The following is a 21,434-nucleotide window of genomic DNA, read 5'->3' as shown; positions in this document are numbered from 1 at the left end:
GAACTATATTTACCTGGGTGTTTGTAATGTGCCGCTTACAAGAGTGCCTCAAGCCTGTCTGAGGTCTTTGAGAACTACTTCAAATAAGAATAGTAATAATATTTTCCACACTAATGAAGTTGGAAGGTGTCCATCTTGCCACTGGCCTTGTTCAGAATATAGGAATTGTCAAACTAGATCAGACCCAAGGTCCGTCCAGTCAGTCTCCTGTCTCTGACAGTGACCAGAACGAGATGCTTCAGAGGAAGGGGCAAGAAACCTTGCAATGGGCAGATGAGGGATACTTTTCCCCCTCCACCAAATTAGGTCTCATCCTGATCCCTAATAGTTAGAGATTGCCTTAAAACCTGAAGCATGAGGTAGTTACAAATTCTGGCAGATGTAAGTACTTGTAAAGGATTTGAAAAACGTGTTTTTTAATATTAGTCCTGTATCCCCAGGGATTAAAGGAAGTAGCACAATTTTGTTAGCTCATCATATTTCAAAATGATGTTTTAAAAAAAAACGCTTACATTTCGTCTAGTCCCTCATTTACTGTATTTAAAGTTCCTTTCTGAATTTTGCACCTGTTCCCAACTGATATAATAAAATAGTAATTCAGACCACAATTCAGGGAAAGATTCATGTTCAGGAAGGGCACTGAAGCACATGCTTTACTTTATAGTTAACTTCAAGTCCCAGTGAGCTTTCCTGAATAGAGATGGATTTAAGCACATGTGTAAGTGCTTTTCCTGAAGCAGGGCCTAACATTTATAGTGTTTTGCATACATTTTCAAAGTTCTGTACACACCATATGGCAAACACAACAGTACTTACTGAAGCAAAAGACTCCTATGGGAGTTTTGCTTGGGCAAGGACTGCAGCATGTTGCTCATTAGCTAACCCTAATACCACCATTCTGAGGTAGATAGGTATTATTCTCCCCATTATACAGGTGGGAAAACCAAGCCAGTGAGGTTAAATGACTCACCCAAGTTTGCACAGCAAGGCAGTGGGATATTCAAGAGTAGAATTCAGGAGTTCCTGGCTCCCAGCCTTGTGTTCAGAACACTACACAACACTGTATCTCTAGCCTAATTTAAGAGGTAGAGCTGGTTGGAACCCAGAATCTCATTCAACAGGAAATTTCAATTTTTTTCATTCCAAATCAGAATGAACATTCAAATTTTTGAAATTTCCCACAGAATGGGAATTCCGAGATTTTGCGTAGGAAAAATCAGAACATTTCATTTTGATTTTACTGATGCTGTTTTTAATATATTACCTGTATATTGTAGATTATAACATAATAAAATGTAACATTGAAGTCTAATTGAAATGTTTTGGTATGGTCAAAATTAAATATTTTGAATTGTTTGAATGATTTTTGTCAAAAACATTGACTAAATCGATACATTTCCATAAAACATTCTGATTTTATCAAATCAGCATTTTCTGATGGACAACCATTTTGTCAGAAAAATTTCAATCAGTTATATGAATAGGCAAAAAGTTCTATAATAAGCTAAATAATTATAAATCATGTAAAATTATAAATAATTTTACACTCTCTTTGGGATAACATTATTTCGTTTCATCCCTTTTCTTTGCTCTCTGCTTTAAAACAAACTGCATCCCTACTCAAAACAGACAAATAATTACCACAAATTTACTAAAAGGTGAGAAAACAAAATAAAACAAAAAGGAGGGGGAAAGGCAGATCCCAGGGAAATGGTTAACAGTGATCCAAAAGGGATACGGAGCTGAGTTAATTTCAATGATTGATTAGAGGAAGGGGTTATAAAAGATGCTAATAGTAACTCCCAGGGAGATATTTCCAGAGCTCTGGCACTAAAACAGTAATGAATCTAATCACCATTTATACAGTCAGCTACTATTAGTGACTTCATTAGCATTTGGAGGCAGGAGTCTGCTACATTTCTGAAGTATTGCTTACATTGTGATACAATCTAAAGGTGTCAGCTACTTGTTTGCCCAGCCTAATGGGGAAAAACTGTTGCTGAAAAGATTAAGTTTCGAGAGCTTATTCATTTATGTCTTTGCAGACATGTCTGCATCAAATGAAATAATGCATGACCCAGCCCTAAAGCCTGGCTCACCACTGTCTCGCACCCTGTTTATTTATTCACAATCACTTTCCAATGATGTAAATTACTACACAAGGTGCAAGGAAGACGAGAATCAGGCCCCCAGTTAATAGTCTACCCTGAAGTAGCTTGTGGCTCCAAACAAGGTGGCTGTATTAAGCAGTTACGCTGCTACCAAAGGCAAACAATGACCCTGATTCTACACTGCTGTTTTGCACCTGTCCACTGGCATAAAACTGGCTTAGCCAGCTACCTGAGGATCTCCCTGGTACAAGGGTAGCCCCACGTGGCATGGGGCTAGAATATGTGGCTCTATGCTACTCCATCCAGTTTCTCTTAGGACAGAGGATGTGGCCAAGGAAGAGGGGCATGTAGAACACCCTTGTTCTCCAGAGATCGTCATCGGTCACAGGTACTTGAGGGCCTTTGCAGATGGGCACAAGCTAGAGCACCCTTGAAGCTGCTCTAATGTATACTGGGGCCTGCCCCAGGACAGGGGAGCATAAAGGTAGCACACAGCCTCCTTCCAGCTCCCTGCCTACAGGACTCCATTGAAGTCATGCTGCCTGAGCTTTCCCAATCCCAACCCACCACTAGCCCTGAAACTCCTCTAACTTTGAGGGACGTGTGACAGGGAGCTTGTCCTGGGATGCATGTGCCTGTCCCAGCAGCCTGTTTCAAGGGGGTTCCAAGGCAAGGAAAGGGCTCCAAAGAATATGTAATCTAGCCTCAGGCTGCATTAACTTTTCTGAAGACTCCTGGTGAGGTTGGTGGAACAACACTGCACGTCCATTCCTCCAGCCTGGCTTACCTCCTTCCTCTACACTGAACCTGTGGAAAGCTGTTCAGAGATCTGGGAATAAGTGGTGGGGTGGGACCATATGACTGATATAACCAATGTTCCCCTTTGGAGCAGAAAGCATAAGATCTGCACACTGATCACCAGGAGCTGGCTCTCCTACAGCAAATTAATTACACTCCCTGAATTGTACATCTTTGTATCCCATCTTTGTGTTTTCATCAGAATTAAAGAAGAATTTGAATTTGGAGTTGTTTAGGTTGCCTCAGATTCTCCTCTCCAGTGTTTTCCTAACACTATGATTTGAAAAGCCAATCAGCAGAAGGAACCATCCCCCATCAGGAGGAGGAGGGGTGGGAGAAGATATCAAAGAACTGCCATCTGTCCATTCACATGTTTATTAATTAAGTTGTAGTTCTCAGGATGTTCCAAGAATAAACCTAGGGTGTATTTTTGATCTTACCTAAAATCCTATTTTTTTTAAGCGCCTACCTACTCTTCTGTGCAGATTACCATTGTGGCAGATTACTAAATATTACATTGCACTGTAAAAGTGAACACTGGTTTGTCATAGAGCTCAGTCTTAATTCTGTTTGTTTGATAAATCATTGTAAAGTTATATGTTAAGGCAGCTAAGTAAGACTGGTAACAGTTTTATCCCTTACTATCTCAGATCAGTAGATACAGTGCATTGCCTTGTGGCAGTTTTGGGAGTGCTACTTCAATTATACTCAGTACTGCAAAGGAATCCTGTAGTCATTGTAGTAAAACGATGGTAACTATACACCTGTATAGCTCAAACTTGTAAGTCAACATGGTGAACATTAGTAAGACTGTTGTGCTTTCAGTGAGACAGCACTATGGTTAGGACATACTGTAGACCCAATCTTGAAATCCTTACTGACTTCAGTGGGAGTCTGGCCTATGAAGAGATTTCAGGAATGGTCCCAAGATTAATTTAATTAATTTAGCAGTTTCTTGTAATATTACTATAATAGCTATAGCTCTGCCTTAACCTTCGCCTTCCTGTCAAACCTGTGGGTTTAATTCAGTCCTGCTGCTAGGGATGCTGTGCTCTAGAAGTGTTTGCACTGCTATCCACCATCCATGATCTGCCAAGTGAGGGCAACTTTTAGAGGTAGCTGAGACTTCATAGGAGTCCTCTGCCGATAGCTTCTGACCCTGGCCGCCCTGGCCAGCACTGCACACTTTGGGTCACATTCATCCCTGTTCAGAAAGCCTGCTTAATACATATCAACCGCTTAAGTCCCAATTAAGTCCCATTTTGAACACCATGTGCTGTACAAGTCTGCTGTGGGCTTTCCACACAGATGTGAACGTCTTCTTGGAAGCTGCACTGGGTGATTGTGGACATCCTAGCACAGTGGGGAATCACAGGTGCTTTGTGCCTCTACAATCCCACCCCAACAGACTTTGCAGGAGGCATAAGTAGTGGCGAAGAAGGCTCCTTTCACTCTCCCCACCTCAGTGCACTCATGCAACAAGCAGGCGCTATCTTGTGACCCTAAATGTGGATATACAGGGCCAAATCCTCCACTGCTGTCAATTGGCACAGCTCCATTGAACTCAGTTGGCGAAATCCTCAGAGGATGTACATCATCCTAAAACCACTGAAGGCAATGGAGTAATATGTCACCACCACCAGAGGATCTAGCCCATAGAATTTCTGGACTACAGACTACTGCACTGTGGAAAACAATGGCTCCTTCTTGAGCCATTTCAATCTAAAGGGTGCAAAGCAGCTGCAGGAAATCTCACATTAAAAATTATTTTTAAGGCTTTGGTGTTATAATGGCTGTGAAGATGCAATATTTCCCTTATTTGAAATGAAATACAATGGACCCTACTGATAGTTTGGGAGCGAGTGAAACTCCATTGAACAGTGAAGTGGAATGAAAGCCCAGAACTGTGTCCGTGCAATGCAATGTGCAGATTGCAATTCCAGTGACAGGGAATTGTTTGGTAATAAGAATGTACCAGTTAAAAAGCTCAAAGGGGATTGTTTCTTTTTCTCTTTTTTGAAAGCTTCAAGTGACTAGTCTATACTATGGATGCCGTACGTGTGACGTTACATTAATTTTTGAGCTTGGAAAGTGGAAGATGATATTTGAAAAATTTGTTTTCACTCTCAATGTATAAATAAAAAAGATTCCAGTTGTTTTGAAAATTGACCGTTAAAAAAACCAACCCTCTCCCAAACCGCAAAGTCTGCAAGGTTTCAGTCTGCTAGAAAGGTTATAAAGCAAGCATGGCTGTGGGAATCTGGCTAAGCCACTTAGCCATCCTAGAGCAGTGGCTCTCAACCTTTCCAGACTACTGTACCCTGTTCAGGAGTCTGATTTGTCTTGCGTAACCCCAAGTTACACCTCACTTAAAAACGACTTGCTCACACAATCAGACATAACAATACAAAGGTATCACAGCACACTGGTACTGAAACATTGCTTACTGTCTCATTTTTACCATTATTTTATTTATTTTAATTATAAAAGAAATCAATTTGAATATAAATATCGTACTTACATTTCAGTGTATAGTATATAGAGCAGTATAAACAAGTCGTTGTCTGTATGAAATTTTCATTTGTACTGACTTCGCTAGTGCTTATTATGTAGCCTGTTGTAAAACTAGGCAAATATCTAGATCAGGGGCAGCTCCAGACCTCAGCACGCCAAGTGCGTGCTTGGGGCAGCATGCCGCGGGGGGCGCTCTGCCAGTCGCCGGGAGGGCGGCAGGCAGCTCCGGTGGACCTTCCACAGGCGTGCCTGCGAAGGGTCCGCTGGTCCTGCAGCTCCGGTGAACCTCCCGCAGGCGTGCGGAAGCCGCGCGGGACCAGTGGACCCTCCGCAGGCATGCCTGCGGGAGGTCCATCGGAGCTGCGGGACCAGCGACCGGCAGAGTGCCCTCCACGGCGTGCCGCCCTGCTTGGGGCAGTGAAATGTCTAGAGCTGCTCCTGATCTAGATGAGTTGATGTATCCCCTGGAAGACCTCACGTATCCCCAGGGGTACATGGACCCCTGGTTGAGAACCACTGTCCTAGAGCCCTCACTCAAGCTCTGTCCTACAATCAGATCCATAAAGGCGAACCCTTGTACCTATGTGGGAGCTCCTGGACCTCAGTGGGGGATTGGGTGTAAGGGTCTGCCCAGGCAGATCTGCTTGCTGGATTGGGTCCTTGGTTCTGACTAGGCAACACTACCCCTGATTTCTTAGTCTTAGGTTTTGGGGACTGACCTTGCTTCTGTGAAAGTCAAAAGCAGAACTCCCACTGGCTTTCATGGAAACAGAATTAGGCCCAAGACCTGCTCTCATAGGTGTATGAAAAGAAAGGGTTACAGACTGCTAACAGCCTTATTAACATCAATGCTGATATCCAAGTCCTATAGGAATAATGTATATTTATAAATGCTACAGTGACAGATTCTATAGGAGCCTTTGAAATTCCAAGTGCGTGTTTTTGTAAGGGCTCAAAGAATGGTTGTTTGCTTGATTTTTGTTTAATCTTTTGATTGCATATTAATTTTCTAGAGAGGGTCGTCTCCAGTAGACCTCAGAGGCTCCAGATGATCTGTGCCAGGTAAGCTACCTATGACAGCAACGTCAAAGCAGCCTCTGGGTTTGTTTGTTTTTATATGCAACCATTTAACTTTAAATGAGCTCCCTTCAGTGAGTTCAGGATGAGTACGGCAGTTCTTAGTAATAATCAAACCTGCCATAAGATAAGCATCAGATTCTGAGAAACTGCAGTAGGGATAGGCACCTACTGGCTTTATTATTCTCAGACAAGCAGCAGTTCCACAGCATTATGTGTGACTATCTGAGGGGCACAATTTGATTCAGGAAGGTCATGCTTTCCCAGGCCCTCTGGAGGCAGACTTGATGACCAATTTCACTTGCATAGAAATAGCTGATAGGAATATCGCCAGAATGAGTTAACTAAGGCATACAGGGGTCCTGTCAGAAAATGATCTTGGGGTTAGTTAAGGCAAGAGAACTCACATTCTTTAGTGACCAAATGCTACTAGAGATGGCCTGCGCCTTGATTTAGCAGCTCATCCTAAAGACAGCACTTCAAACAGTGCAGAGTAGAGCACCTTTCTCACTCACTCTCTCCGGTGCTCGAGTGTCAGCATTAAAATAGCTCCCCCTCCTCCTTCCCTCCACTGCCAAGGAAAGGTATTTATAATCTGGGAAACTGCTTTTCACTCATCACAGTACCCACATCTATTTCAGAGGGCCTGGTCACTAGTGTCTGATTTGATCAATAATAAGGAAGTATTATTGTGAAGTGGCCCCGAGAGGACTGAAGTCCTCCCTGGTCACTGCTAGCTGGCACTTTTTAGCCAGATAGGCCACCTCAGAGATAACATCCCTGCACCTTAATCCCTGAAGATTGGATTTGAGGTCAGGAGGGGAACATTGCCTGATCATGGACTGGCAGCGGCCATGCTGTCATCTGTGATGAACCTGGCTGCACCAGATTAGTAATAACACAGTGGAGGTTTTCGCTGCCTGGAGTAAAGCTGCACAACGTGGCCAGGGACATTCAGCACTACAGACCTTCCCTGTCTAAGCACCCCATTGTGCTAGGTGCTCTGCACTCATAGGCTAGCTGAAAAGACTATTCCCACTTATAGCAGAGTGCAGCTGACCCGCCTGGCGCCTGCCTCTGCTATGCTCAGATAAAGTCACTCAGCCACCCTCGGGTTCTGAAACCACTAACGCTTTTATTTACAGGTTTGTGCTCCCACCACCTTCTCACCACACAACTTGTACAGCTCTGGGTTCCTTGGGGCTGAACCCAGGCAGGAAGGGCTTTCTCCTTAGGTGCCCTCCCTCACTCTCCTCCATCCCACCACCCCACTGCCTTCTTCCCAGCCTCTTATATAGCCCTGGCCTGGCAGCTGGCTCTCATTCCCCAGTTAGGGCAGGTTTTTTCCAGCCAGCTCCACTTGATTCACCTAAATGGGGCTGGAGTGGCAGGGGGCTGATTCTGCAGTGTTTCTGCTCAGCGCCCTGTCACACTGCTCCAAAGCGCTCGCACACCTGTAGGTCCAGGGTGGAATATGGCGTTTACACAGTAACTACCCTTTTAATCATCATTGTTCAGTACCTCACTTCTTTGTCCAGTACCACTCCAGGGGAAAATATGCTCTGCTGTAGAGCTGGCATCCTTAGCCTCTGTTCTGAATTTCTGAAAGGAGACGCTGCTGAAGTCTTCAGAAAAGTACTGTTCTTAGACGCACGTGCAATTTTAATCCGTGTCTTCAGAAACTTTCAGGAATACACAAACTATCACTTCTCTAACTTGGATACCAGGCTCCCTTCTTGCTACCATTACGAACAGGGAAATGGATGTATTCCCTGACACCATGCTTGGTGGCACAGCTTCCGTCTCACTCGCCACAGTCCCTTGGTAATAGGACCCAGTCGCTCAAACTTGAAAGGGTCCATTACAGCTAACACCAACGAGCTGGCCAGCACCTTCGCGACAGAGTTCTGCACTGAATGCTATGCCAGCTTTGAATCTTCATTTCTGACTCTTTAAGTCAGCAGGATCTAAACACTATAGAGGCAGCACACTGAGCTCTTGAGAAGGGAAGGAGAACGTCATAGTGTTAAACCCTCCATGGCCAGTTAAGGAGCTCTACCCAGTGCTTGGGAGCTGTGTGGAGCCTGGAAGAGGGGTACTGGAAAGCTTGGTGGCATAGCATGCAGCCTTGAGGATGGGGATACCAAGCAGGGCAAAGGAGATCACAAGGAGAGGGGAAGAAGAAGAGCCTTGCACCCTTTTTCTAGTGGTCTGCCTTACCACAGGCTAACACCTAGAATTTGAGTCCCAGTATCTTGCTCTCCTAACCAGCAGGGGCTGGTCTGGTTTTGCCTGAGGTGAGAATTGAGCAATCATCCATCACAACCTAGAGTAGCTAAGACCTGACTTTTTCCAGAGCTGTGTGCTCTAGTGTCTCTTTTTTAACATCCTCTCTCCTCACCCGGAGCGTGAGGCGCTCTGTGCAGCATAAGCATTAAAGGAATGAAACAGTAGGACACATGGGCGATACCAGGCCTGTGATGTCATTTAGAGGGGAAGCACCAGCTGGGGTAGTCAGTAGAAACACAACAGGCCAAGCTCTGATGTGCCACCTGATGCTGAAACACCAGGAGCAGAGCAAACAAAGTAAAAGCTGTAAAACCAAAAGCCCTGTTTTTATTTGTTTGCTTGTTTGTTTGTTTTCTCTCCTTCACTTCCTAGTCTCCCAGCTGCAGTCAGCTCTGGGAGTCGGCCACTTGCCATTGACATTTACTGGGCATATTTTCTTGTTTAAAACATTCATTCTGAGCAAGTGATTCACATCGGCGCAGCTCCAACACATGTACAGCCCAATTGCACTGTCAAACTGGAGGGTAGCAGATGGGGAAAGGATATTTTATTTGGCTTCTTAATTCTGAACGCAAATCTGGAGTGGCCACTGAAGGTATAGCTCTACACAGCTAAGAAAAACCCATGGCTTGCCCATGCCAGCCTACTTGGGCTCGCAGTGCTTGGGGTACAGAGCTGTTTCATTGCTGTGTAGACTTCCAAGAATGGGCTGGAGCCCAAGCTCTGGGACCCTCTCACCCTGCAGGGTCCTAGAGCCCAGCTCCAGCCAGCCTGCGCCTGAAAATCTACACAGCAATGAAACAGCCCCACAGCACGAGCCCGACTTGCTGCATAGACATAGCCTGACAGGTCTAGCAGAGTATTGGCAAGTTGACATTTGACATTTTCTCACCTATGCATTTCTAAGAGCCTGACCATAATAGTAACATCTGAGGTTCTAGTTGTGACACATGTAATATTCAGCCCTCCGTAATTGCTAGTGTCTTTTTTTATTCCAATCCCTTTCTTTGCTAAGTAACAATTTATCTTCAAAAGGGAGAAGGGAGGATTCTAAACAGGTTTATTTGGAGATAGGTCTGAACCAAATTCTTGGACATATGCACCCTCAAAATGGAATACATTCCCATGAAGCTCCAAACTTCAGGACAGGCCCATATCTCCATAACGGGCATACACAAATTCCCCAGATTGTGCACCTCTCCCCTTCCCTAACCCCCAAGCTTTAAAGGAAGTTCAGATCCAGATCTGGTTCCAGATCTTAGCTATCTGGCTTGGACCCATCTCTGGTGCAATTTATTTCTCTTGCTTTTCTAGGCTGGGCCGGGTGCCAGGAGCTGAAGACCTGGCATCGAAAATGTTAAAAGCTTTTCCTCGAGAGCGGGTCTCTGCACAGGATGCACTTGTTCATAACTTCTTCAGTGCTCTGCCATCTCGGCTGTATCAGCTTTGTGACGGTACGTTATCTCCTGATCCCATCTCAGGAAGAAGGGAGCTACTTCACATTTGATTTGTTAAGAGCATCCCTAGTAAATTCAAAGCCTGAGGGCTCCTCCCATAAGCTGCAAAGTTTTGGGGCTCTGAGCTGCAGTTTGAACAAGTGTTAGCTTTTTTTCCCAACACATGACATTTGGACCATGGAGGGGACATGGAGGGGACCTTAATATTGGGGGTTCATTGAAAAAGGAATGGTGCGAATGCCTTGAGATAGTGCCATCCTTCCCCAATTGTGTAACTACGAGTCCAAAGTTCTTTCCTAGAGCTGGGTGATGCTCTATTTTCAGAGGGAGTCGTTTAATTCAAATTGTGATTTGCTCATATCCTGAATTCCCAGCTGCTTGGCGCAATGTGTTAGCCCTTGTTCCCTGAAATAGACCTCCTGCTGCCTTTTGAAGTTTGAAGACACCAGCTGTCCTTTGCATCCTGTCATACCAGCTCTCCCTTAGAACTACCTGCATTTACTTCTCTCTCCCTCTGTAGCTCACTCATCACATACAAACAAAAACCACACATTCACATACTACTCCAGTACCTAAAGAGAATGGTGCCTGCCTAGCTACGGAACTGGAAAATCTCTTCCTCGCCCTGTATAATGTGCCCAGTGGTCCTGGCATTCTCCAAAGATTCCTGGGCACCAGCTCCTTTTCTAGATAAGGGTGATTAAGGAGGAACCTTCTTGGCCCAAGCTGCAAAGTTATTTGAAAACTTTTGGTTTTGGATTTTCTGACATATCCCAAGTAAAGAGGCTTGCAGCTAGCATCTCTCCTGCACTGCCACCCTTCTGAAGGTGCTGTATGTGAGTGAGAGAGACACATCTGTATTCCTTTTCTGTTCACCCAGTCACAGAGCACAAATCTACTTTGACACTTTCAGAAAAATGAAAGATGGAATCTCGCAGGAGCCTGCCTGTGCTGTGGGGGAGGAGGGGAGCACTCACAGCAGGAGGGAAGTTGACTTTTCTTTATACATATAGGGTTTTTTCCATGCAGAGTTTAAATTATGCCTGATAAAAGGAGTTTTGTGGCTGTTTCAGTTCTTTCAAACCCTCCTGGCTTCCTCCCAATTAAATGAGGTTTGTCAAAGCCACAGGGCTCTGCTGCTGCCGGAGAGGCGGACAAGCACTTCCTGCAGTGACATCTCAAATCCCCAAGGGAGGAGATGAAAGTGCCAGTGCCAAGAGACAGAGAAAGAGAGAGTGTGGAAAAAATAGGTACAGAGACAGACAGACGGTAAGACAGAAGGGGGGGGGGGAGAGAAAGGAGAAATAGGAGAGGGAATGAGACAACAGATTGGCACAATGTGTCACTCTCCTGGACAAGATATAATATCCAAGGCATATTTCCATACAGGGGATGAATTCTTTTCACATGGGTTTATATACCATCTCATATTTATTGTCACTAGTATTGCACTGCATAGCAGTGAGAGGCACCTCAGTGGACAAGAAATTACATGTCGTTAGCATAACAACGAATATGCTGGGAACAAAATTAAAGTCTATTGGATTGAAACAAGTACAGTATGATTGTACAAGATCATATTCATGAGCAACTCATTAGGACTGTACAAATTAGGCAAGTTTGAATAATTCCCAATGCATCCATCTCCATTGCTATGATCATGTAAGACATTTGTTCTCCTGTGTCATTTTGGTATCACATCATTTTGGAATTGAAATTTTGCATTCTGGTTGCTATGATAACAGTGCAGATTTTAAATATGTTCTGTTCCTACTCTGTTCTGAAGGATGCTGGGGGGTAGTTTGTGTCCTCAGAAGGAGAAAGTTAAAGCAGGAGGGCAAAGAATGAGATGGTGATAAAGGTAAAAGGGGGGGGTTAGACTTCAAGGGATGCAGAGAGGAACCAAAATAAAGGGGAGAGAAACCAACAAAATCAACATAAAAAATGCTCCCCCTGGAAATTCTTTTATCTTTTTGTGAAATAATTCTAGCTTGAACTGTCCTTTACATAAGTCGCCCAGACAAGTTTGTAGCCAGAGGATATCTCCTAAAGGTTACGTCTGAGGGGAAATTGGGGAACCAATGATTCAAGGGCAAGAGCCCTCCTAAATAACATCTTTGTGATTACTGAAATGAATGCTAATGGAGAGACAGTGGCTGCTGGCCCGTGAGCCTGAGAGCTGGGTGACAGGAAGCAGGGAGCTCTTTCTTCCCGCTTGAGAACCTGAGTAGAGGGGGCTAGAATGTGGTCTTTGTGCTCCATTGATACAAGATACTGGGGAAGTGGTGTAACCCACACGAACAGGGTATGGGTCTTAATCCTCCCTCTACTGGTTGGTCCACATAAGACGCTGCCAGCTGCCAGCTAATGTACTCCACCTTTAGCGCCAATGACAGAGATTCAAGCTTTCAGCAAAGTAGGTCCTAGGTTCAAACCCCACTCACAGTCCAGCTACACTCAAATACATCAGCACCCCTGTACTGCTGTATATCAAAGGGTCACGGTCCTGCCTTTTTCAGAATGAGCTGGTAGTCTGGAGCCAGCAAGGCTGGTCCCTTTAAAAAGGTGTAGCAAGTTTCACTCCTTCTCACCCTGAACTACCCTATGACACAGCCCCCTGCCACAGCAATGCAGATAAAGCCACAAGCTAGACCAGTGAAGTGCATCCTGCTGCCTGGTAGGGCTCCGTGTTTACAGCCTGAACACCAGCATGTCGGATGAACAATTTATGTGGAAAACCAGAGCTCCCTCTTCCTTTCATTCTAGTGCCCCATTTCTAATGGCCTTACACTAAGTTAGCCCCCGAGGTTGTGTGCCAGCAGAACTAAGGCAAAGTCATATTTGCCGTAGCTGCAAATGTAGTTTATTTTTCATTTCATTTGCCTTCAAAGGCTTTAGAACTGTCCTTTGGGATGGGAAGGCAGCAAGCTGCGGCACTTTGTGGATGGCACCAACATAGTCCTGTAGGAAGAACTTAACTAGAGAGCAGCTTCACTCAAGAACCCGAGACTGTGGTGCTTGATTACCAAGGGTAGAGGAAGCACAGAGGTCTGAGCTTGATGTGCCGTCAAGTTCCCATTGGACTAAAGGCCCAGCTCAACAGAAGCTTTTCTCACGAAGTGGGTGACATCCAGCCCTGTGCAGAGGATCAGCCCAAGGCCTGTGGACCATTAAGGCTCACTCAAGTCCTATTTTGAGGGGCTAAGTAAGATTTAAGTGGTGCACGGGCCTGATGCTAGGCCTTTGCTAGGAGGGGAATTTCACCCTTTGTGAACTGGTGATGAGAGATTTCAAGACATGCAAAAGTGCTTCCCAGCCACCTTCAGGCACACATGGTGTGTCTGCTCTGCCTGGTTGGCCTAAAATTCCCCATTGTTGCTACCACCACTTCAGTTCCAGTGTGTGGGGTGCTGGCGTCAACAGGGCACAGGCCTTTTAGCCGCTGTATCAAGTAACTCTGCTCAGAGCAGGCCTAGACAACACAGTGGTTAAAACAGCACTACCTTGTCAATGCCTACACTAGAGCTTCCACTGCTGCGCCCACTGGCCCAGTGCAGCGTAGTGTAACGTCAATAGGCAGCCTGCAGGAAGCTACTGTCTGTGAAATAATCTCTTGAGTGAGTCAGCTGCTTTGATTAGATTCTCAGTCACAGTTGAAAAGTTTATGTACTCGCATCAGTGTCCGACCACGTGCCTGTTCCACCGCTGAGCTCTGCCGTTTGGATGGAGACATCCTCAGGACTCACTGTTAGACACCTCATGTTGAAAATCAATTTTAGATGCATTGAAAGTTTTAAGGCCATTTTAAATGTATAAATCCAGTTTTAATATGTCTTATATGGGAGTGACTCAAAGTTCTGCAGTTGGTGTTAAACAACAACCTCAGTTTATGCTGGCCCATGAATCAAGGCAATCCTTTCTATAGGGCAGGGGTGGGCAAACTGTTTGGCCCGAGTGCCACATCAGGGAATAGAAATTGTACGCCAGACCATGAATGCTCACAAAATTGGGGTTGGGGTGCAGGAAGGGGTGTGGGCTCTGGTTGGGGGTGTGGGCTCTGGGTGGGGCTGGGAATGAGGAGTTTGGGGTATAGGAGGGTACTCTGGGCTGGGACCAAGGGGTTCAGAGGGTAGGAGGGGGATCAGGGTTGGGGTAGGGGTGCGGGAAGGGGTGCAGGTTCCAGCTGGGGGTGCGGGCTCTGGGGTGGGCTAGGGATGAGAGGTTTGGGGTGCAGGAGGATGCTCCAAGCTGGAATCCAGGGGTTTGGAGAGTGGGAGGGGGATCAGGGCTGGGGCAGGAGGTTGGGGTGTGGGGAGAGGCTCAGGGGTGTAGGCTCTGGGCACCGCATACCTCAAGCGGCTCCCGGAAGCAGTGGCATGTCCCTTCTCTGGCTTCTATGTGGAGGTGCGGCCAGGCAGCTCTGCATCCTGCCCCATCCGCAGGCACTGCCCCTGCAGCTCCAATTGGAGTGCCGGAGAGGGCCATTGGGGCACGTAGGAGCTGGAGTGGGGCCATGCCAGGGCTTCTGGGAGCTGTGTGGAGTGGCCCCTGACCCAGTGCCCTGACTGGAGCACCAGAGCGGGGCCGAGCCGCGTAGTGCGCCCCGCCCCCCCGACCCAGCGCCCCAGCTGGAGTGAAGCTGAGCCGCATGGTACAGCCCCTGACCCAGCGCCCAGGCTGGAGCGGGGCCAAGCCGTGTGGTGTGGCCCCCGACCAAGCGCCCCAGCTGGAGCACCGGAGCGGAGCAAACCCCAGACCCTGCTCCCCAGCGGGAGCTCGCGGGCCGGCTTATAACGGCTCACGAGCTGTATCCACCCTTGCTATAGGGTTATTTTGGGACAATTTTCCAAATCTTTTCTCATTCCTTACTCAGGCAAAATTCCCATCAGCCTCAAGTGACCTGATTTTCAGAGAGGCTGACTTGTATGGAAGTTCTGCCTGTGTAAAGACTGAGCTGTCGGTAGCAGGCAATGCAAAGGTGCACCACCCTAGAGCAGGAGCTCCTGGAGGCACAGGCCTCTGGAAATGTAGCCTCTGCTAAACCCTTTGAAGTGCCTGCAGCTGACTTTGTGCTGCCTGAGCGCAAGGAGTAGGACTATGCCTGGCCCCTGTACAGGAGCACAGGGGAGTAGGGCTGGGTGATGGGAAGGAAGGAGGGTTCCCTGTGCCTATTCCCCCATTCATGCTCCTGAAAAAGTACAACTAGCCTCGAGCATAAACCTCAAAGTTTGGCCCATATGCACTCTGGCAAACTAAGTACAACAGACAGTGCTGCTCTCAGTCACGCTGGTGTAAGTCCAAAGTAACTCGACAGTGGGCCTATGTTTAATAAGTAAATGTTCAGGCAGCAGAACGTCCATGACCGATGGGTGCTGTTAATACTCTTGAATATTTACAGACACCACACGCTAAGAGGTTACTAGACAGTCTGTATTATTTTGTCTAATTACAAAATTGTATCAGAGGTTTCTTTCAGTTGCACTTTTCCTTTAAGACCATTGCAGGCAAATCTAAAAAGATTTAGTTGTCTTGTTTGCTGTGAAAGGTGCTGAGACCAGCAATACCATTTAGTCACTTTCCACTCTCGACTGCACTTCTGCCTTCATCAGGTTATCAGCAGAGAAGCGTAAATGGAGATGCAGTGATCTGATTTCTAAGGCACAAAAGTTAACGCTAAGTTTGAGACAGTGACAGCAAGCAGCCATGAGCCTAGGAACTCAATTAGTCTGAAAGACAACTATCTCATTATCTTTCCCAAAATGATATAAATACATAGGAATATAAAAATTTAAAATAAACTCTCTCTATTGACTGTCTAGATGACTGAATTTCCCTTCTCAATTTCTTTAAACACCCACTTTAGTATTTATTTATTCTAAGCGCGAAGCAGTCTGATAATTAGACTGTCAGATTCGGTAAGTTAATGAGGAGTCACTGGAGTGGAAGGTTTTGCATTTGTGAGATTGCTGAAGGAGAGAAGCTCTATGCCTTCGCTCTCTTTTCTTTTTCTTTCTTTTCTCCCTCCACCGGGTGGGAAGGAGAGAGCATGGCAGTGCACAGATCGATCTGAATCCTTTTGATTAGCAGGTTGCATTCCCACCACTGTTCTGCCAAATAATGTTTTCCTATTGTTTGTTTTTTAAAAAAGGAGCAAACAAACAAAAACATAGATGAGATTTTTAGGGGCAAGGGAGCCTGAGTTTAAGAAACACACCTGCATTCGCTCCTTCCCTCTCCAAATATGCATAAGAAAGCGAGCGTTAAGAAGTTTCCAAACTAATTTATGTCGGGTGATATGAACTGCCAGTAGTAGCAAAGTAATAGTGTAAGATTCCCCCTTCCTCACACTTTACAAATGGGGGTACTGTTAAACAAGGAAAGTGATTACAGGTTTGCTTCAACTGAAACTTGAACAAAGGAATTTCAGCAGATCTGCAGTTAAAAAGTTCCCCTCTTTCCACTGGCTAAACAAAGTTTCAGTGGATTTTAGTTAACTAAAGGGGGGCCTGATCCTGCAAAGCACACAATTAATTTTATTCCTGTGATCAGTAATGAGATTGCTCATGCGCTGAAGTGTTTGCGGGATCAAGTTCACAGCTAATATGTTTTACAGCATCCTAGATTTTGTTTTTCTAAAGTGCCTGCTCCTCAATTAAATGCCATATTTTTAACACCAGGAGTTGGGGACAACTGTGATTCAGATAAACAGTTTATCTGCACTAAGATGAATTCAAGTGGAAGGATTTGCCTGGGCAAACGTTCCACGTATATGAAACTATATTTCTCTGAACAGTGGCTTTGGGAAACATTAGGGAGATCAGAGCTTCCCTGGTGTCTCTGTGGCCATTGCTGCTCCCACCCACAATTTTAGATTAAGAAGCAGAGATATTTGCAGGTGGAGTGAGAGTGTAGACGATACAGAGCAGGTATGGTGAGGAAAACATCCTTTTCAGTCTCTCTCCTCAAACTTGGTTTCTCCACAGCACAGTCACTGTTTACAGTTCCAGGAGTGAGGCTGCAGCCAGAAATCTGTGACCTATTTGCTCCTTACCAGAAGGGTCATCGCCAAGCCAGTTCAAGCAAGTTTTGGTGAAAAACAAGAATCTTCAACGGCCTTTTAGGTAAGGAACTAAAAGAACAGTGTTTGTTTTTCACTATAGAAGCTACTGCCAACATCCTCAACAAATGAGATCCCATAACGAGTCTCCATGTGCGCTGGTAAGGCCCTAAGGTGGGGAGAGCAGGACAGAAAGGGGTTACAATCTCTCATCCCATGGCAAAACCCGTGGCTGACGAAAGGTTAAGCAGGAAATTCTAAAAAGTTCTTATTCCTGAGCTTCCATCCAGGTGGAGGAAGGGGGGATTGCAGGCCTGTAGCCTCCAAACACAGCTGCACCGACATCCACAAAGATATCCCACAGCTCTCAGAATAGCCAGACAGAGGGCAAACCAGAGGTGAAAGTAAGCTGGTACGGGCCGGTACGGCATACCGGCAAGAGCCAATACACCATGCCGGACCGCACCGGCTTCCGCAGCGGGGATTTAAAGGGCTCTGGGCTCCACACCGCAGCAGGCAGCCCAGTGCCCTTTGAATCCCACCCGCAGCTCCGGCGGCTGGGCTGGGGACGGGTTTAAAGGGCTCAGAGCTCCCCGCAGGCCACACCTCTTCCGGATGAGGCCACGCCCCCTCAGAACTCCGGCAGTATCGGTAAGTCCTGTAAATTACTTTCACCCCTGGGCAGACCCTTCTGCCACTGACCCCTGGGCCCTCTCCCCTACCCATCATCTGAAGGGTGTAGACAGGGGGAGGAGCTCATAGGGTTAGAAGCATCGGCTCCCATGGTAACTTCCCCATACCTGTTTTTAATAGCGACATGTTTGCCATATCAGCTCTCCTAACTCTGAGACCAGTGCCCTCCCCGTGAGGCCAGGATGCTCCTGCTTCCCCCCCCCCCCACCTCAAATATTTTTGAATTTTATGTCATTCATAATTACAAGACTGCTTAATGCTTTTCTTTGCTTGGTCTGCATTTGCCAATGGTGAATTAATCAAGTTTTACAGTTAGCTTCTGAGCATGATCAGCAGTTAATTTTTTCCCAAACATTGTTCAGTCATACAAAGAGATTACTGTTGAAGTAACTGGGGAAAGGTATGGGTGCTCTACTTATCTGAACAGGGTTAGTCATAACAAATGTTCCCTGTCATGCTTAGATTTTGCACTATATACATTCCTTCAGGGGTGTGTATACCCTACATTAGATTATCTGAGCCTAGGAACGACTGATGGATGGCTTCTCAGCTCCTGGGACTGCTCTCTGTCATATTAACCTATTCTAGTTCTCCACAGATCTGGAGGCTCAAATTTACTGTGTAGGCCTTTTCCTTTTAGGGTTAAAAATGCCAAAAAGTGGACATATTTCATACACGCAGGTATACTCCCCACTACCACTCAGATCTTCATTATCTAAGGCTATGTCTACACTTGCAGAGTTTTTGCGCTCTTAGTTTCACCGGTGAGAGGGAACCAGTAAAAGAAAAGCGCTGGGTTGTGTACTCACTGACTTCCACAGGTGTCAGATCCTGTTCACATTTGCAGTACTTCCATCCCCGATGAGAGCAGGGCACTGAGGGCAGCTATCCCACAGTGGAGCTCTCTCCATTTTGAAGATAGGTCTTGTGGGAAAGGGAGGGGGTGATCGTGGGGCATCCTGGGTCCCTGCACAGCCTCATCTCCCCAAACCCTGATCAGCTCCAGTAGCACAGCATTGCTCCAAGCAGGGGATCGTTTGCTCCATGGAGCAGCCATTGTCACCTGGCCAGATGATAAGTGAGCACTTGCCAAGAAAACAGGAAGGAGAGTTTCAAAGTTCCCCGGGGCTTTACAGGGGGAGGGGTGGACGACTGTTTACCTGGCATCAGAGCGGCAGAGCTGCTGGCCAGAGTGGTCACCTAGGCACCATGGGATATCTTAAACTGTGTAAACAGGAAGAATGTGTCTTCACTTGCACATCACCGCAAAGTATCACTGGTAAGAACTATACACCTCTTGTGGAGGTGGTTTTCTGTTTGCGGTGAAACTCAGACGCTCCCGCGGTTTTTGCGCAAAAAAGGGACTTTTCGCGCTTTAAATGGCAAGTGCAGACATGCCCTGAGTAACTCAGCACACATGCCATGGATCAGATTATGCTTTCAATTACATCATTGTAAAACCAGGACCACTTCAGTAGATGGAATTACTTTGGGTTTAGATCAGCATAACAGTATTATGAGAATTTGGCCCTATGTGTGCTCTAATGTCTGAGAAGAGCTAGGTAAAGATGCTGAAATTGTCTTAAATCATAACAGCATTGATTTTACACGGTGTGTATTTCAGTTTTACTGGGAAACTGTTAACTTAAAAATCCTACTTCAGTTTGAATACCTTTTACCTACTATTGCACCAAATAACACCTCAGATCACTATTACTGAAAGAAAATGCAGAAAAAAAGTTCAATTCCCCCCCCCCCCCGTTTGTTTACTTTGTGCATTTGTCAGGAGATTTCGTGCAGTCAGTTTTGCTGTTTCCTCTGTGCAGTCAGATAGGTGTTCGCAGGATCAGGACCTGAGTAACTTTATTCTTGTCAGTAATTCCATCGAAGGCTCTAGACTACTCACTTGAGTAAAGTTATGCTTATGCTTCAGTGTTTGCAGGATCAGAACCTTAATCTGTTTCCCCTGTTTTTGTGAGTCTTTCACACACTAAATTTTTAAAATAGCACAATCACAAAAATAATTATTTTTTAAAATATTTACTAGATTTCATGTTGACACTGTTCCTTCTTATTTCCCCATCACACTCTCTCTCTCTCTCACACACACACACACACACTTGCCTTACATACTAGACAAGTTAAATATCAACTCAAGTTCTCTTCCAATGTTCAGTTACTGAGATGTAATGTAGTAGTGTACAAATTTAGATTTTTTTAATTTATATATATATTTTTAGAAGAGTAAGATGTTAAATGTAATAGAAATGGTTTTACTATTTTAAAAGCTGCCAATTAAAAGCAGGTTTAAAATAATCTAAATAATGGTAACTTGGCATCTAAAGCACAACATTGAGCTCATGTATGAGAAAGTGAAACTGACTAGAAACAGTGAAACTGGCAGCCTGCTTTCACTACTCAAACTGAACGTGGTACAAAAATAAAAACAAAGAACAGAACATAAAAGGTTCAATGGTGGCTTTGCCAGGAACCCACAGGAAGAGGCACCACTTCATTGTTACAATCTCCTCCCTGTACTCCCAGTGCTCTGGGAGGAAATAAACTGTGCCACGTCTAAATCCAGGATGTCGTATGTTCCATGCCATAGCTCCGTTCAATCTCCACCCGGTTGTATCTCCGACCATCCATCGGCCGGAGGGGGAATTTAGTGGCTCTGAGGAGCCTACTTCCCCTCTTACACTGGTACCCTTAATGCAACTATCCAATGCAGGGGCCCCTTTATAGCTCTGTGCTACTGAACTAGCTGGGCCACAGGGGGTGTCCACGCAAAGCTTAGAGTTGTTTTAAATTTATCTTTAATAATAATCAAAGTCACTAAAGCAAATAAATCTGCAGAATATTTGGGATTATTGGGATGTTTTTTCTTTCAATGTATAGATTTAGCCTATCAAGAACTCTCTAGGCACAAGATTTTTATCCTGATCGCATTCTTGGTTATAGGGGCAGATTCTGCTCTCTGTTACACCTGTGGACATCTGGAATGACTCCTCTGAAATCAGCAGATTTATACTGATGTAACTGTGAAGACAATCTGGTCCAGGGAGATTTCTTTATAAAAGTCACCTTTCAATGGGAAAGAAGGAGACAGTGCAGATGCCCTGATGTGTCTTTTGTATTTTTTAGAAAACAACATCAGGAAGATTGACTTGGCAACCAAGAAGTAAAAGCACAGTCTAGAGTTTGGACCCTCCGAATAAACCCAGCCATTTGTCTCTTAATAGAGAGATCCCTGGACCAGAAGATTGATGAACAAACAGGACTGATGGGGGTTGACAACTGAAAGAAAGTAGGGACTGATCCAAGTCTTACAGAGACCTGTCAGGCCTGGGGGCTTGCCTACAATCTCCTCCAACAAAAGAGCTCCTGAGGGAAGCAGGGGATTAGTCTAAAGTTGAGTGAAGTTTCCAGGGAAGATGG

General features: G+C 45.5%; 1 protein-coding gene across 1 annotated transcript in view; it reads left to right on the top strand.

Annotated features, from left to right (window-relative positions):
• CDK15 (cyclin dependent kinase 15) overlaps window positions 1–21,153 on the top strand; it is a 55,775-nt gene extending 34,622 nt beyond the window's left edge. The window contains exons 11-16 of the mRNA XM_039494290.1: window positions 6,382–6,388; window positions 8,318–8,324; window positions 9,560–9,581; window positions 10,052–10,243; window positions 17,230–17,367; window positions 21,141–21,153. Of these exons, the coding sequence (XP_039350224.1) occupies window positions 6,382–6,388; window positions 8,318–8,324; window positions 9,560–9,581; window positions 10,052–10,243; window positions 17,230–17,339 (338 nt within the window). The 3' untranslated portion in view covers window positions 17,340–17,367; window positions 21,141–21,153. The remainder of the gene's footprint in view (window positions 1–6,381; window positions 6,389–8,317; window positions 8,325–9,559; window positions 9,582–10,051; window positions 10,244–17,229; window positions 17,368–21,140) is intronic.
• Window positions 21,154–21,434: the final 281 nt, after the last annotated feature.

Source organism: Mauremys reevesii, linkage group 11 (genome assembly GCF_016161935.1).
Source record: "Mauremys reevesii isolate NIE-2019 linkage group 11, ASM1616193v1, whole genome shotgun sequence".
NCBI lineage: Eukaryota > Metazoa > Chordata > Testudines > Geoemydidae > Mauremys > Mauremys reevesii.
This window is presented reverse-complemented; position numbering and strand designations above follow the sequence as displayed.